The 18835-nt window shown below is 37.2% G+C and overlaps 1 protein-coding gene across 1 annotated transcript; it reads left to right on the top strand.

Moving 5' to 3' along the window:
• The first annotated feature begins 4733 nt into the window (after window positions 1-4733).
• eeig2a (EEIG family member 2a) lies at window positions 4734-17413 on the top strand. Its single transcript, XM_079818475.1, has 11 exons — window positions 4734-5027; window positions 6322-6442; window positions 6560-6589; window positions 6679-6795; window positions 9141-9187; window positions 13152-13255; window positions 14242-14349; window positions 14456-14639; window positions 14726-14862; window positions 16432-16495; window positions 16981-17413. The coding sequence occupies exons 1-11, from the start codon at window positions 4882-4884 to the stop codon at window positions 17021-17023; spliced, it is 1101 nt and encodes a 366-aa protein (XP_079674601.1). The 5' UTR covers window positions 4734-4881; the 3' UTR covers window positions 17024-17413.
• The last annotated feature ends 1422 nt before the right edge of the window (window positions 17414-18835 follow it).

Here is an 18835-nt window from a genome sequence, read left to right as displayed (position 1 = left end):
TATCCTTATACGGTTTTTAATTGTAACAGTAGCAAACCCACAAGAGTGATCAGGCGTTAATATTCAAAGTCACAGTAAGTCTTACAGTACTACAGTTCACACTGGGATATGTACTTTTTTTAAGTCTCTTATGCTGAATATGCTCATTTTTCCTCAGGATTCTTTGATGAATAGAAGGTTCAAAAGAACAGCATTTCTCTGAAATAGAAAGCTTTCAAAAAAAAAATCCTAAAAACGTTTTTCAACACTGATAATAATAGATGTTTGTTGAGCATCAAATCATAATAGAATGATTTGTGAAAGATCATGTGACACTGAAGACTGTTATGATGATAAATTCAGCTTTGATCACAGGAATAAATTACACTTTACTATATATTCACATAGAGAACAGTTGTTTTACATTATAATATTATTTTACAATATTTCTGTTTTTACTCTATTTTTAATCAAATGAATGCAGCCTTGGTGAGAAGAAGAGACTTATTTTAAAAACAAGAAATGTTGATTTCTTTCAAACATTAAACAGAGCTTTTATTTTGACGGAAATAAATTTTTATTTTTTTGTATTCCCTTCGACTGTGTAGAAAGAACCTTTTTATTTTCTAAATAAAAACTTCCAAAATGTAGACTACACAACTTATCATTTCAAGGGAGAAACTGGAAGCTATGCTGTCTACTCTGTCCAAAACATGCAGCACGTCAGACAACATATTCGCACTAAACCATATCACATTCTCAAATCCATCCGTCTATTCATAAAAAGGTTACCGGGCAACTGATGAGTACGTTTTGCGATTTCAATCTTCATAAAATAACTTTGCCGGAGAGTCATTTATTGTGCTCTTGGGGGCCCTCTGGTGGCCTAGTGGGCCCTAAGCAGCCGCTTAGTTCGCTTATGCCTTGGGCCGGCTCTGAAAGCAGGATTAATGGAGGTGGTCTTGTTTCTGGATTGTGATATCGGTTTATTGGAAATGGATAATATAATTCAAAAATATTGATATTGATTCTATATACATAGTTTCTACTTTGTTTGCAATTTCCGATATGGATAACCATATGTAATTAATTATTTTTACATTATAAGCGATTTATCTTAGATTATAACTACTATGTTCAAAGTGTGTGCGCGTGTGTGGCCTGGTAAACTCTACATTATGGGGACAAAATGTCCCTATAAAGATGGCAGTATCCTAATTCCTTGTCCTTGCGCTGACTTTTTTTTTTTTTACTGTAAAGTAAAAATGTAGAAAGTTTTGTGTGATTGATAGGTTTATGGGTAGGGTTAGTGTAAGGGGAGAGAATATACAGTTTGTAACCATTATGCCTGCTTATACCCAGAAAGATAGTGAACCAGACGTGTGTGTGTGTGTGTGTGTGTGTGTGTGTGTGTGTGTGTGTGTGTGTGTGTGTGTGTGTGTGTGTGTGTGTGTGTGTGTGTGTGTGTGTGTGTGTGTGTGTGTGTGTGTGTGTGTGTGTGTGTGTGTGTGTGTGTGTGTGTGTGTGTGTGTGTGTGTGTGTGTGTGAACAGAGCAGAGTAGAGTATAAGGGAAAGGAAATTGTCAATGACAATGTAACATCAGACTGATCAGAAATGCATCAGAAGAAGGGAGATGGCAGATGGCACCAGATACAGCATTTTACATTACAGTATGTATGCATTTGATACTGAAAACAGATTACCATGTTAGAGACTGCCACATTACTGTAACTCACCCTTATAAAGCTCAACTACAGTAGATTCAGTCATATGGTACAGTGAGAGCATTTACTGTATTGGCAGCAAACTCTGTTCTATAGCCCAGAACCTCATGGCTGTGTCGTAACTTCATCACACCTTTTGATAACACACTGAATAGATAGATACTATTACAAACATTATAGATTAAATTACATAAATTAGGTAATGTAAGTGTATTTTCTTATGAGGCATATATAGTCTGTGTTACTGTAGATAATTCAGCAATGAGGGAGATTTGAAACATGTATCTTGGATTGTTTGCTGTTGGATGAACTGATTGTTAAAAGTACTGAACTGAAAGAAGATCACACTGTTGTGTTTCAGTGATTAAACCAAATGTTCTCATTACATATTACAATAATCTTGTGTTTGAAACAATGATTATGTGGACTGAAGATATGTGCAACTGAATGAAAGCATTACATCAGGTTTTGAAAGAATGACGAGCTGTGTTACAAGTGTGATCAGTTTAGATTTTTGTACTAAGAGTTTTGAAAATGTGCACCGTACTAGTGAAAATAGTACCAAAGCGAATAAAAAAAACTGTAATTACTTGTCCTTGCGGGGACTTTTTTTTTTTTTTACTGTAATGTAAAAATGTAGAAAGTTTTGTGTGATTGATAGGTTTATGGGTAGGGTTAGTGTAAGGGGAGAGAATATACAGTTTGTAACCATTATGCCTGCTTATACCCAGAAAGATAGTGAACCAGACATGTGTGTGTGAGTGTGTGTGTGTGTGTGTGTGTGTGTGTGTGTGTGTGTGTGTGTGTGTGTGTGTGTGTGTGTGTGTGTGTGTGTGTGTGTGTGTGTGTGTGTGTGTGTGTGTGTGTGTGTGTGTGTGTGTGTGTGTGTGTGTGTGTGTTTGTGCGTGTGTGTGTGTGTGTGTGTGTGTGTGTGTGTGTGTGTGTGTGTGTGTGTGTGTATGTGTGGACTGGTAATCATCACGTTATGGGGACAAAATGTCCCCACAAAGATAGCAATATCCGAAATCCTCATCCTTGTGGGGACATTTTTAGGTCCCCATGAGGAAAACATCTTATAAATCAGACTAAGTGATGTTTTTTGAAAATGTAAAATTGCAGAATGTCTCCTGTGAGGGTTAGGTTTAGGGGCAGGGGCAGTGTAGGGGGATATAATATACGGTATGTACGGTATAAAAACCATTACGCCTATGGAAAGTCCCCATAAAAGATGAAAACCCAACATGTGTGTGTGTGTGTGTGTGTGTGTGTGTGTGTGTGTGTGTGTGTGTGTGTGTGTGTGTGTGTGTGTGTGTGTGTGTGTGTGTGTGTGTGTGTGTGCGTGCGTGCGTGCGTGCGTGTGTGTGTGTGTGTGTGTGTGTGTGTGTGTGTGTGTGTGTGTATGTGTGGACTGGTAATCATCACGTTATGGGGACAAAATGTCCCCACAAAGATAGCAATATCCGAAATCCTCATCCTTGTGGGGACATTTTTAGGTCCCCATGAGGAAAACATCTTATAAATCAGACTAAGTGATGTTTTTTGAAAATGTAAAATTGCAGAATGTCTCCTGTGAGGGTTAGGTTTAGGGGCAGGGGCAGTGTAGGGGGATAGAATATACGGTATGTACGGTATAAAAACCATTACGCCTATGGAAAGTCCCCATAAAAGATGAAAACCCAACATGTGTGTGTGTGTGTGTGTGTGTGTGTGTGTGTGTGTGTGTGTGTGTGTGTGTGTGTGTGTGTGTGTGTGTGTGTGTGTGTGTGTGTGTGTGTGTGTGTGTGTGTGTGTGTGTGTGTGTGTGTGAGTGAGTGAGTGAACAGAGCAGAGTAGAGTATAAAGGAAAGGAAATAGTCAATGACAATGTAACATCAGACTGATCAGAAATACACCAGAAGAAGGGAGACCGATGGCATCAAATACAGCATTTTACATTACAGTATGTATGCATTTGATACTGTAAACAGATTACCATGGTAGAGACATTACTGTAACTCACCCTTATAAAGCTCAACTACAGTAGATTCAGTCATATGGTACAGTGAGAGCATTTACTGTATTGGCAGCAAACTCTGTTCTATAGCCCAGAACCTCATGGCTGTGTTGTAACTTCATCACACCTTTTGATAACACACTATCACTAACACACAACATTATCACACTAACACACAAAGCGAATAAAAAAAACTGTATGTGGCATCTGTAGCCTGTGTTACTGTAGATAATTCAGCAACAAGGGTGATTTGAAACATGTATCTTGCATTGTTTGCTGTTGGATGAACTGATTGTTAAAAGTACTAAACTGACAGAAGATCACACTGTTGTGTTTCAGTGATTAAACCGAATGTTCTCATTACATATTACAATAATCTTGTGTTTGAAACAATGATTATGTGGACTGAAGATATGTGCCACTGAATGAAAGCATTACATCAGGTTTTGAAAGAATGACTAGCTGTGTTACAAGTGTGATCAGTTTAGATTTTTGTACTAAGAGTTTTGAAAATGTACACCTTACTAGTGAAAATAGTACCAAAGCAAATAAAAAAAACTGTAATAATGAAAAAGGGGTTTATGGAGGTCAATAGAAAAATATGGTTAAAATTAGCCTTCCTCAGGCGTTAAAATCTCTGGCTGAAAGGACTAAAGACTTTGCCCCACAAAACCCCTGGGGTTGGGTTATTTATATATTTATACAAATAAAAAGTGTGTGTGTGTGTGTGTGTGTGTGTGTGTGTGTGTGTGTGTGTGTGTGTGTGTGTGTGTGTGTGTGTGTGTGTGTGTGTGTGTGTGTGTGTGTGTGTGTGTGTGTGTGTGTGTGTGTGTAATGTATTTCTTACATTTATCAAAGATCAATTGACACAAAAACATTAACTTCAAAAATAAATTGCATTAGGTTTGATTGCTACAAAATATTTTACAAATAAATAATCCAAATATTACAAATAAATGATGTTATATAAATATAAATTGTGTTACGTTTTGGAAGGACTTTTATTTTAAAGTGTCTTCAGTTGTCAGTTCGACGCAGTTCACACACAGCAGCATTTAAAAAAACTATCGTCTCGCACGCACACCGACTCATTCAACGCGCACGCCAAGGAGTTTGTGTTCCTCTCTCTAAACCCTATTCTTGGAGTATAACAGAAAATCTGTCGTCCTTTACACATGTGATTAATGGCTTTCATCATGATGAAAAAGAAAAGGTTTAAGTTTAAGGTGGATGTGGAGCTGGAGGAGCTGTCATATGTCCCATTTGTGAATGGAGTTTTGTTCTGTAAGGTTCGCCTGACGGACGGTGGCTTTTCAGGGGAGTCTTCGAGGTGAGACACATTTTTTAAAAATATATTATTATTAAGTGACAACAGTGTGTGTATGTATAAAATATAATAATGTAAAATAATACATTTTATGACTATGATGTATTTTATGAGTGACAATTGATTTATTTATTTTCACTAGCTTGCCTGATTAATATCGAGATATATATATACAAAACAAACATTGTAGAATAGATCATGTGGCAGGTGGGTATAAGAGGGGGTGTGTACTACAGGGAACTCAACAGGTCGACAAAAGTGGGCAGTGTCTGATTAGCACATTTTTTCCTTCCTCTAACCGTCAAGGCTGGACTTGCTATATCAACAGTGTGCATTTTACAAAATGGTAACGTTCCATATCTGTCTATTGAGACAGGCGTTCCTCTTACTTCTCATGAACACTGCAGATGAAGGTTTACTTAATTCCCTTGGCATTAGTGTTATTGTGTTTTCAGGACAAACAAGGGAAGGGCCTTTTGAATGAGTACAGTGCAGCACTGACACATACAAAACGGCAGCAGGAAGCATTATTCAGAAATATTCATTACAGAATGCAATGTCTTTCACAACCAGAACAAATATGACGCAACATGCACTGTAACAAGCTAATCCTTCCCCTGCCTGAAAACATTATTATAAAATTCCTAATCTAAATCACTTTCCCTAATAACACAGCGGGAATGATGTGGCTTATAGAGATTTTCTTGTGTGCTGGAGCAATGACAGTCTGAGAGATTTTGATACTGTAAACACTGTATTCTTTCTTTCACTGATACCTTATTTATTTGCAAAATCTTCTTATTAGATGTAAACTTTTTATTGCATAAATTGTGCATGGATTATCTATCTATCTATCTATCTATCTATCTATCTATCTATCTATCTATCTATCTATCTATCTATCTATCTATCTATCTATCTATCTGTCTGTCTGTCTGTCTGTCTGTCTGTCTGTCTGTCTGTCTGTCTGTCTGTCTGTCTGTCTGTCTGTCTGTCTGTCTGTCTGTCTGTCTGTCTGTCTATCTATCTGTCTATCTGTCTAGCCATCCATCCGCCTGTTTTTCCATCCATCCCTCCATCCCCCTGTGTCCCATCCACCTGTCTGTCTGTCTGTCTGTCTGTCTGTCTGTCTGTCTGTCTGTCTATCCATCCATCTATCCAACCATCCATCCGCCTGTCTTGTCTATCCATCCATCTATCCAACCATCCATCCGCCTGTCTGTCTTTCTACTTGTATGTAATTCTATCGTGATTCGAGTTACACGTCTTACTCTTTTTCTTTTGGTTTCTTCTGCAGAGAGCCAGTTCTGGTGAATTGTGTTAAATGGAAGAAAATATTCTCCTTCTTATGCAAGATAAGTGCCAATGCAGGGACAGGGGTGCTGGACCCTTGTGTTTTTCGGGCATCTGTAAGAAAGGTATGATTTGACAAATGTTCTGATTCTTAAATTGGGCTAAATACTTAAATAAGGATAAATACTTTCAGGTTTTTTCTGTTACTGATGTGATCATTTTTGGTGTGTTATTTTATGAAGGAGCTCAAAGGTGGGAAGACATTTGCAAAGGTAAGCTCTTTATTCATGGATTATGGCGACTTTTTCTATCAGAGATCACTGGCACTGATACGGTGTGTGTGTGTGTGTGTGTCACACAGCTTGGCTTTGCTGATTTAAACTTGGCTGAGTTTGCCGGCTCAGGAAGCACCACACGGCGCTGTCTATTGGAGGGATATAACACCAAAAACACACGTCAGGACAACTCTATACTGAAGGTACACACGCACACACACACACACACACACACACGCACGCATAGAGATTTTGAGACAGTTGCCCACTCTGTCTTGAGACCACATGCCCTCTATATTGTATCCTTTCGTTTATTTATATCATAAACATGCAGTTGCTAGGGGGCGGGTCCTCTCAGATCTGTGTGCGGTGTTGTGTTACTTCATGTTCCGTTTCATGTGGGTTATGTCTGGCATGCTCTGGCCTGTATTGAGCTGTGTTTTCCAATCTGCAACCCCCACCTACGCCTAGAGCTGTTAAAGCGCCCCCAGAATTCCACAGCCCTGTATCCTTCCACCTTCGCCTGGAGCTGTTAGAGCACCCAAAATTCCACAGGCCTTCACATTTATATCCGTAGAGAGCCATGCACATGATCAGACCCTTTTAGCTTGCATCACTGCAGTCCATTAACAGTTGGAAACAAACATGCTGCCATACAAGCCATGTGACACTATGTATATGAGATGTTTCTTGTAGAAATTTTCTTTTTGTGTTATTCACACTTTTATATTTGTTACTTTTTTTATATTGGGTTTGCTGATAAACGGTACCATTTGTTGGAACCTTAAAAATGAATTGCCACCCAACAATGGTTCTCATGTAACGTATGTTCTGTTTTTAGTTTTATTTTCTCTCTGTTTGCCTATTCATATTAGTTCCCTTGTTTACTCAGTCATGCTCTAGTTTGTTGCTATGGTTAATCACAGATTATTCTAGTTCTCTTTGTTTGTTCCTTGCATTTAAGCCCTGAGTTTCCTTAGTTCATTCCCTAGTTCAGTTAAGTGGTTGTGTTCGGTTTATCTCCTTAGTTTTAATAAAGGCGTTTTTTTTTTTTTTTGAAAAGTTTTGTTTATCTACTCCCACATTGTGATCTTCATAAAAGCCACACCTGACATCTCACAGTTAAAGTAATTATTGAAAATGATGATGGTGATGATGATGATAATGATGAATTGTTATTAAGAAAATATTAATCAAGCATATTTTTATTTCAGTTTAAAACATAAATAATTAATCACAATAATTCAAAATTGGTTCTGCATTGACTGAGGTACTTAACATAAGAACTTTAAACATAATTGTATTAGTAAACATTTTTGATATTGGGTTTACTGATAAATGGCACCATTTATTGGGCCCTTAAAATAACTCCCAACAATGGTTCTTATAGGTAATTAAGAACAATAACACTAATATTAATAATGGTATTTATTCATATTATTAATATTTACACATATGAATCAAGCAATGTCACCATTTGATAGGCCCTTAAAAATAAGTGATCGGGGAAGAAGGGCCTTAGTCAGGGAGGTGACCAAAAACCTGATGGTCACTCTGACTGAGCTCCAGCGTTTCTCTGTGGAGAGAGGAGAACCTTCCAGAAGAACAACCATCTCTGCAGCACTCCACCAATCAGGCCTGTATGGTAGAATGGCCAGATGGAAGCCATTCCTTAGTAAAAGGCACATGACAGCAAAATCGGGGCTAAAATCAGCCAGTCTGAACTCTACATAAGTCTGTATAGTTTCATTGTGTTTTGGTTTCTTTTTCCCTGTTCCTGTTTTGCCAATGTTCCTGGTTATTATTAGTTTCCATAGTTCCTCATTAGTTCCTCACCTGTTCTCGGTTCTTTTGATTACTCTGTCTGTGTATTTAAACCCTTAGTTTCCTCTGTTCATTGTTCCATGTTGTTTCAGTTTACGTGGTTGTTTGTACTATACTCCTTTAGATTCGCCTGCGTGTTTCACTTTGGAATTATTATTAAAGACTGTTTGTTATATTATCCTGCATTTTGCGCATTCTACAGCCAAGTAGTAGTATTTCAAAATATTAATCAAGCATGTTTTATTTTTAAATTAATATTAAGTTGTAATTGAGTCAAAGAGCAAGAGTAAAACCGCAGTAATTAAAAATCGTTCTGAATTAAGAGACGCATAAACATCATAAGTTTCAGTATAATAGTGATCTGTATCAGCCATTAAAGAGTAATATCTCTATTGCATAGGAAGAATGCAAAACAGAGAATCTTAACCCCCGCTGGACAAAGCCAAGTCTTTTGTTTTTGCTTTGAAAACGGCATCAACTTTGTATAATATATACAGTAATTATGTTCATTCATTAATTTATGCGCATATGGGCTATTTTACGGTAGCTTCAAACATGGCTCATCCAATCACATATTAAAGACATGACTATATCCTTCATGAAAATACAATTTACCACACAATTCTCCAGTATTTTAACTTTTCAGTGGGTATTAATGAAGTATTCAATCTGCTACATCTCATATGTGTATAACTACTCACCACCACTCTCTCTCTTTTTCTAGGTTATAATCAATATGCAGCTAATGTCGGGTGATCCCTGCTTTAAAACGTAAGTTGCCCCTTAATTTTTTTATATAGTTTGAAAATTTGGAATTTCATCTTCAAATCAGAATCTGTCTGCATCCTTTTGAAAAGACCAGCATATGTTTTGGACGCTTGTCTTCAGCATCAGACCACATGGTTTAATAATGGTAATGAATGAGATTTAAATACTAATGGTAATGAACAAGACACCATGCTGGGGCGCGTTTCCCAAAAGCATCGTTAGCCAACTATGGACGCAAGTTCAATCCCAGCAAGCAATAACCGTCATTTCACCATCTCGCTTAACTATAGACCCGATATAGTCCGGATATGAGTAACCCACTTCTAGCAAAAAATAACCTTGAATTTGGTTACATGTCATTGGTGTTCAAATAACTTGCGAGATGTACAATATTCCATCATGCTTGTTTGACATGTTCATGTTCTAGATGACTAGTCTATTCTTGGGCTATGGTTAGATGGTTAGACGTCTATTACATTTTTACTGACAGCCCAAATTGTGCCTTTTGTTTTTGTTTTTTGCAACTATGTTGGTAACGATGGAACTTGTGACCATAGCTGGCTTTGGGAAACGCACACCTGATGGAGATTTGCTGTTAACCCAACTAGATCAGGAATTCATACTGGTCTTTTCAACAAGATTGTCCCTCATATCACATTGAGGAACCTAGCACCTTGTTACAATGGCCTTGTTTATGTGACAATTCAGACACAACTGTCACGATGCTTTCATATTTGTTTGCTTGTCTGTGCAGATGCCAGTGTGTGTTTTTCCTCAGTAAAATATGCTTTGTCTGACACCAATGTCTTGTACCGCATGAACACAGGAAGTCTGATTCAACCACTTCCTGGTACATTTTGGTCAAACACACAGGGGTGTTTTTTTCAGTGTCTGAACCCTATGAAAATTTGTTAAGGTGGCAGGTTTTCTCTACCGTTCAAAAGTTTGGTGTCTTTAAGATGAATTTTTTTTTAAAGAGATTAATTTTTTTTTAATTAAATTGATCAAAAGTGAAAGCAAATGCTGTAAATTCTGCTCTTTTTAACGTCCTATTCATGAAAGAATTCTGAAAGGTTTCCACAAAAATATTAAGCAGTACAACGGTTTTCAACATTGATAATAAAAACTGTTTCTTGAGCACCAGATAAGCATATTATAATGATTTCTGAAGGATCATGTGACACTGAAGATTGGAGTAATGATTCTGAAAATTCTGGGGAAAAGTACAGTACATTTTAAAATGTATTTTATTTTTCGAATAATATTTCACAATATTAATATAAACACCTGTAAGTTAAGTATTATTGTTCCATTAAAAAGTAAAGATGTAATCAAGAGTAGTTGTAGTTGGGGGTAGCACAATAATGTAAAACTTATGTTGGTATGGTTTCAGATCGGAGCAATTTTGTGGGCGTGTATATTAAAATAGTTGACATTTAAGATGACGTATAGTGGGAGATAAATGTATCACAGCACCCAGGCACATTGAAAGGTGTGCTTCCTGTTATGTAAGCGAGCTGGCACACAATCTCCCATTAAAACAACATGCACAGTGTTCTGACAGTGGAGTAGCAACTGATATGAGTGAAAAATAAACCCCCATGAAGGCGTGTGTGCGCCTGTGTGTTTACCCACTTAAAATGTGAAAAATACTTCAAGTGGGAGTTGTATCATTCCTTCACTGTGGATGGTTGATTCAAAATTAGTCATACGCTCTCATAAATCAAAGTGTTTAGTGGTGATTCCCTGTGAGTAGGCCTATGTGTTTGTGAGAGGCATCAGAGGTGTTATCGGGGTGTTCGTTCGTTCGTGTGTGTGTGTGTGTGTGTGTGTGTGTGTGTAGGCCTGCTCATACTGCGCCTGAAGTGCTTTTAGCTCTGGCTGGTGCGTCATAGTATTATGTCACTGTCAGTTATAGAGGCACTAAAACCAATGAAATGCCAGATTAGTACTTAATATCCTTCTGAAAATCAGCGGTTTATAGATTATTTGTTCCCTAGAAATATTTTGTAAACTTGACATGACCTGGCTGGGTTCAGTTTATTAAAGGAATAATTTGCTCAAAATGAACATTTTATCATTTATCATTTACTCTTTTCTTCTGTGAAACATTGAGGGAGAAATTGTTAATTTCCTTACTTTTAAATGCAGTTGCAGGATGTGCAGTTAAACGAAGTGGAGATTTTGAGCTTCAAAAAAGATGGTAACATCTTGAAAGTATCATAAAAATTGTTTGATTTATTCATAAGTCTGAAGTCATGCATGAAACATTGGACATTTCTTTACACCCTTTTACCCAATGTGAATAACCTCCTTTTGTAACTTATTATTGGTGCTTGCATCACTATAGTTATTCCTCATACATACAAACATTATTATTCTTCTGGACAAAACTTCAGCGAGTGACCATAGACTGTAAAAAAATATGGACCTAGTGTCCGTGACGTCACCCATAGGATTATGAAGAGCAGTTTTGAAGTGTAAAGTAGGGACTGCCATCTTGGCTGGAGCTGAGGTGACGAGATGACTAACAGACAGCAGACAAACAGCAATCCACCTGTCACTCAAAGTGGCCACACCCTTAATTATGCAGAACTTGAAGACTTTATATAATGTAAACAAATAAGTTATAATAAAAAAAAATCACCCCCCTCACAGTTGTCGTGAAGGGCGAAATTAGCCATATAGACCAAAGCCACAATTTTTACCAGTCTGTAAACATGTTTTTTTCGGCTGTAAAGTTGGGCATTTTAACATGGGGCTCAATGAGATTCTGCTCCCTTAGCCTGTCCCTAGCGGCCAGTCAATGAATTGCAGTTTAAGTCACTTCCGTATTGGCTTCAAGAGAAACTGGAGGAGGTTGCCGCTTGCGAGTGACCCATAAATGAGGTGTCAAATCGTGTGACTTATTGATGAAGGGTGTGCCATGACTTTATAAGTGATTGGTCATACGATGTTCATCCGGCAGGCGAAAAAGTGGTCGAAAAAATCTCATAGATTTACATTTGCCAGAAATATGTGGGATTGTATCTCTGCATCAGAATGCATAGAGACCTTGGGGCGGGCTCATTTGACTCAGCTTAGCAAGCAGCCAATAAATAGTGACATTTTAACTTTGTAGCCACTCCCTAGCAACCAGTTATAGCACCCTAGAAACCAACCGTCCGATAAACTTCCATTGAAAAAAGATTTGAGATCAGAACATTGTACAGACAATTAAGTGGCCTTTTTTGACTCAGACTGGCAAGCAGTCTTTAAATATCACCCTGGCAACTGTCCAGCCATGCCGTAGCAACAATTTAGAGCACCCTAGCAACCATAGAATAAGATTAATTGGCTGTGTCTCTATAGCAGAATAACATAGAGACACAGGGATGGGCTCTTTTGATTCAAACTGGCAGGTAGGATTTAAATATCTCACGGACAACTATCTGGCCACGCCCTAACATTCATTTACAACACCCTAGCAGCCATATGGCAGCATGAATAAGCTGAATCTCAGCATCAGAAAATCATAGAGACAAAGGAGTTGGCTCTTTTGATTCGGGCAGGCATCCTATCCATTACTATCACCCTGGTAACTAGCAATCATTTAGAGCACCCTAGCAACGTAATGGCAACATGAACATGCCATATCTCTGCACCAGAACATTGCACAGACTTGGGAGTTAGCTTTCTAGCAATCATTTAAAAGACCCTAGTACCTGCATAGTGCCAAGTTTGCCACGACAAACACCACTCACAATTTCTTGTACATGTACATGATTTACTTTTGTATTTTCTCCATGACTTTTTTTCCCCTCCTGATATTGACCTTTCAAAATATTAAGGCTCTCGTCTAAACAATTGGGAACCGGAATGTAGGAGACTAAATGTAAATGTATTTTTGTATATGCAACAGTCTTTTTTGATGTTTTGTTATGTTTACATGTTTTTAATGGTGACATTTTTTTTTTTTTTTTTACAGGCCTCCATCCACTGCAATGACTGTTGGTTTTCCAGGAGACGCAGAGACATGTCTACATGAGGACAGAAGAGGAGAGACACAGAAATCAACTCCTATTTGTACAGGTACCAATCCACACAAAAATCTATCACCTATATATATATATATATACTACCATATATTTTTACAGTACTTTCATTATTATTATTATTATTATGATTATTATTATTATCAATGTTGAAAACAGTTTTTGCTGCTTTACATTTTTGTGGAAACTGTGAAAAACTACCATTGAAAGGAGAAAAAAGGAAATAAATTAATACTTTTATTCAGCAAAGATGCATTCAGTTGATCAAAAGTGACAGTAAAGACATTTATGAATAATGTTGCAAAAGATTTCCATTTCAAATGAAAGCTTTCTATTCATCAAAGAATCATGAAAAACTAAAAAATATATCTGTTTCCACTAAAATATGAAGCAGCATAACTGGTCAACATTGATAATAATAAGAAATGTTTTTTGAGCATCAAATCATCATATTTGAATGATTTCTGAAGGATCATGTGACACTGAAGACTGGAGTAATGATGCAGAAAATTTTGCATTGCATCACAGGAATAAATTGCCATTTAAAATATATATTAAAATAGAAAACAGTTATTTTAAATTGTAATAATATTTCACAATACTACTGTTTTACTGTATTTTTGATAAATGCAGCTTGGTATGTATAAAATACTTTTTTTTTAAGTCAAAAACATAAATTATATAAATTATTCCAAACTATTGACCTGTAGTGCATGTTATTCTCTTAATTAGGGATGTGCCCGAAGCCGAATACCTTATTCGGAAAGCCACGGATAACACGTAATAACACATTCTATGGAGTCTTTAAAGGGACATGGCGATGGAAAACGCATGAGATGAGAGGAGAACTTTTGCAAGAGAATGCAAAAACACTGAAATATAATTTCTCCATCCATCTCATATTTTTTTTTATCACCATGTCCTTTTAGGGCACATTCCTACTCTTAAGTAAAGACTAGTTTGCATTTTAACCATCCCAAAATTTACAATGATGCTAATAATTCACTGATTTTTATCTTCTAGAAAACCCAGGAAAAAGTGGCTTAAGTCATGGTTCTCTTCCAGACGAACTGGGAAAGTGTGGCCACTCAAGAACCGCCAGCTACGCCAGCCAGCAGTCCAAGTTCTCTGGTCTGTTCATTCACGACAAATGTATTGCTTTTCTGTTATTCTATTATTCTTTGGCTTTTTGCGTAATATTATGTCATAGTATTGATCAGTCTGGACATCCTTGCAGGCTACAGTACCGGTCACTCGCGCTCCTCCAGCCTGACGGAGCTCTCGCATAGGAGGAACTTGTCTGCGGGCAGTGCATCCACTGGGATCGGCAGCCTACCAGAGCCCAGTGAAGACAGAGAGTCCCGCACACCTTTGCCTCAGGACTTAGCCACACCGTCACACAGTGGGATCACAGCCAACAGGTAAACGTGTGCTTTAGCTCTTCCTGCAAAATGTTTTTTAGAGAAATCTTTGAGTCATTAACAAAGCGTGTATGTTTGTATTTCAGGCACCCTGTAAAGCAGGACTCGGTTGAGTCTCAGCTAAAGCGAATGGACGCTACCAGAGTGGATGCTGATGATATCATTGAAACAATCTTACAGGGTCAGGACTTCAGCCGCAGCATACTGGATTCTAGTAATGAAGGTATTATTGGACAACTTTTATTAAGCAAACTTTCCTGAAATACACAAAGCACCTTGATGCATGTAGCATTTATAGTCCAGATGTTTAAGAGACCACAGTAATGCCTCAGTTGAAATTGCAGAATTTGGTGCATTTATGGTCTTTTTTTCTTCCTTGTTTTTTTTGTTTTGTTTTTTTTTGCACCAGAGTTTGGTGCATTATGAAGGTCAGGTTTTTTTGTTTGTTTTTTTTTGCAAAGAAGTCACCTAAATTCACCAAGGCTGCATTTATTTGAAAAAATATTTTCCAAGTATTATTATGAAATATAATATATATATGATGGCAAAGCTGAATTACTCCAGTCTTTCAGTGTCACATGATCCTTCAGAAATCCATCTACTATGCAGGTTTAGTGTTCAAGAAAAAACTGTTTTGTTATCAATGTTGTTGATAAACTGTTTCTGCTTCATTTTGTGGAAAGTGTGATACATATTTTAAAATTCTTTCATGAATAGAAAGTAAAAAAAACAAAACGATTTATATTTAAAATAAATCTTTTTTTTAACATATAAATACAAATACAAACAAATGAACAGTAAAAGTGGAGTAAATTATGAATAAATCAATTATGGTTCCTTTTAAGATACCAGGGCAACATTATGTTTTGGCAAGGGAGGGTACACACACACACACACACACACACACACACACGCACGCATGTATAATGACAGAAATAGGCCTACTTCTATGGATATATTTAAATGGCCCTGAAAAAAAATGAATCTCTATAACTGCAGGCTGTGGGCAACAACCGACGACGGACACACAAACACACACACACGTGAAAACATGTTGTGTATGACCAGCCCGCACAGAGTTTTATACCACAACACACATTGTCCCATAGTAGGTGCAAACTGCATTCAGTAGACACAAACTCAGAATAAGGAAATTCTGAGTCGTGTTTTACCGCAGATGCACAGTTGACTAATGTGCACCACATTGTGGCTTTGTAAAATTACTATTTACCATGGTTACTACGGTCTCAAACAAACAGATGATTGAGTTTCCCCTCTTCTCTCTGACTCATGGATAGACCTCAGAGACAGCAACTTCAAGCAGCTGCTGCAACATCTTTTCCCTGAAACTACCAGAACTATAAAGTAAAAACAGTATAATTAACTTTCTATCTGAATAGATTTTAATATGTAATATAGTCCTGTGATGGCAAAGCAGAATTTTCAGCATCATTACTCCAGTCTTTGGTGTCACCTGATCCTTCAGAAATCATTCTAATAGTGTGATAATATGTGTATATACATACATTTTGTGTATGACCAGAATGGCTTCAAACAGGTGCTTGTTCATTCAAAAGTTGATGTTGTAATATCAGGACATTGCTATGTGGTTGCTAGGGCTTTCTGGGTGGTAAACAAATTATATTGTGGTAGAAGCCAAATGATAAATATGGCTTCTTCGGTGTAAGTATTAGAGGTGTTTTTGCCCATTTCATTTTCCACCAGTTGATATGAGTTTTTACTTTATAAAAAATAAATATATTCCAAATAATTGTGTTAATGTGTGTTGCAGAGGAGGGTCTGCGGCTGTTTGTTGGGCCAGGAGGAAGCACTGCACTGGGCTCTCAGCACACCAGGTGAGATATATTATGTAACATCCCTGCCGCAAGGTCACCACGGCAACGGTCATCCTCTGCTTATGCTGTCCTCGTGTGATAGCTGGTTATTGTGTTTGCATTATGAGAGCAGATTATTGAGAGGAATTAAGGCTGATTTATACTTCTGCGTCAGACCATCACCGTAGCCTCTACGCCACGTGCTACGCGTAAATTTTCATTTATACTTCTGCGTCCTTGTCCGCATCGACGTGCAGTTACACATGCAGAGGGAGCATGTGTACCCCTGAGGGAGGGGTTCTGGTAGACCAATCACAGCGCTTGCGGTGTTACATTTTTGGAGAGGTGCACGTCAGGGTACGTCGTTGGCTACGCGTGCAACACACAGCCTACGACGTAGCTACGGCATACACTCGACGCAGAAGTATAAATTGGGATTTATGGTAATGTAATTCTCTAATGCAATGCAATGTACTGTAATGTGTATCTTTCTCTCTGTCATTTAGGGCTGGTGCTGGAGCTTTTGAACAGGTGGTTATAAAACGCTAGACTGAGCGTCCATGTTGAAGGTGATGTAATACCCTGTGTCAAAGGAGAAGACAGCAGTTGTCTTCGCTCACACACAGCAGTTCTATACTGGGCTCCTGACACATTCATGGGCTCTAGGAATTTGTGACGTCACTGCTCCCCCTGCTGGTCAAGCTCTGATGACAGACAAAAGCTTTGCTTTAGCTCAAAGTGACAGGAAATGCTTGGATTGGTACTCTTTTACCAAAAATCGATGGTTATAGGTCTCACAGTCATTTTGAAAATGGTCGCGTGTTGAAGTATTTCAGGCCTAATTTACATAAACTTCTTTTCTTTTGTTTTTAATCCATTGACATGGACTGATGCACTTTTGACTGTCCGGTGTTTTCTTTAATGGTTGCTGCTAATTTGAAGAAAGAAAAAAACTGTTATACTATATTATTAGTAATATATATTTAATATATACTACTGATTTTAAGTTTGCTTGAAACTTGAAATCATATTTCTGATACAAGTCTTTTTGTGAGACCACCCATAAAGGTCTAAATGTTACAAATTGTGTTTGTTTAAAAGAAAACTGTGTAACTACTATACAGTAAACAGGACAGTGTGTTATCTGTGCTGTAGGTGGCTATTGGTTCGACACCAGGTAGGAGTAACACACAAACTAGTGAGTTGCTAACTTGACTACTGGACTGTTTTTCAAGTAATTTGAAATGAGAAGCTTCTGTTAAAATGGCATAATCCAAAGTAGTTTTACAGGCATTCCTTTTCAGTTAAGGAGAGATGCAGAGGACCTGAACCAGGATTCTGGAAAATGTGGGAGATTTTATAGTTTATTATTGCAAGAATTTGTTTGAAATAAAAGGCCAATTTTAAAGGCAAATAAACAGGGCTGTTTATAAGATTACATATTGTAGATTACAGAACTGTACATTGTTTAGTTAGTTGTATATAAAGAATCTGGATTTGATTTGTGTTCTGGTTTTTCAGTTATAATAACAGCAACTGTCAAACTATACAAAAGCTAGTAAAAAGACTTATGATATATCTGATGTTTCATCATAAAGTATATATTTCTTAAATACTGTTTAATACTTTTTGAATACTGCCTTTAGAAAGTGCCAAGAATGTCTCTCCCTGTATTTACCTGATTTATTTTATTTTGCATAAAAGTAAATTATGTAATTTAAATGGCAGCAGAAAATGTCATTTAAAATCCTGCATGTAATATGTTGCATTTTAAGAATGCATTAGAGAATAACATACAAAAATAAAACTTTTATATGAAGTATTTGGTTCTGTAGTTTTGAATTGTCATATTGCGTTTTTTCTTGGCAGTTGTCTTTTTGCACACTGAAATGTTTTTTTTTATGCACAATGAATTCACACATTATTTATTAAATTAACTTAAAATACACGCCACATAATAAATATGTAGTAGAAGAACTAAATGGATAAAAAAATATATATTATAATTTAGAGCATTACTGCCACACACCACCAATATTATATGGGAAATAGAAATTAAACAATATTATCAGATGGACTCTGCAATACCACGCTGATCTGGAGGACCGTGTTGCCAAGTCTTTTTTAAAAAAATTTTCTGGGAAATGCAGATAATCTTTTCTTTTTTTTAAAAAAGAAATATTTTCACACTGTACTAACGTTACATACATATTTTAATATTTCCAAACACATAGAAAGATATATTATTTGTACTCGCTGTTTCAATAGCTTCGTTTTTGGAGAGGAGTATTTCACTGGTAATACTTGGCAACCCTCATCCTTGAGTCCCTTTCCGCCGCCCCTCTTCCGTCCGCGCGCCAT

The sequence above is a fragment of the Gobio gobio genome, assembly GCF_949357685.1.
Source record: "Gobio gobio genome assembly, chromosome: 6".
NCBI lineage: Eukaryota > Metazoa > Chordata > Actinopteri > Cypriniformes > Gobionidae > Gobio > Gobio gobio.
The sequence above is the reverse complement of the archived record's forward strand: the minus strand, read 5'-3'. Positions and strand labels throughout refer to the sequence as shown.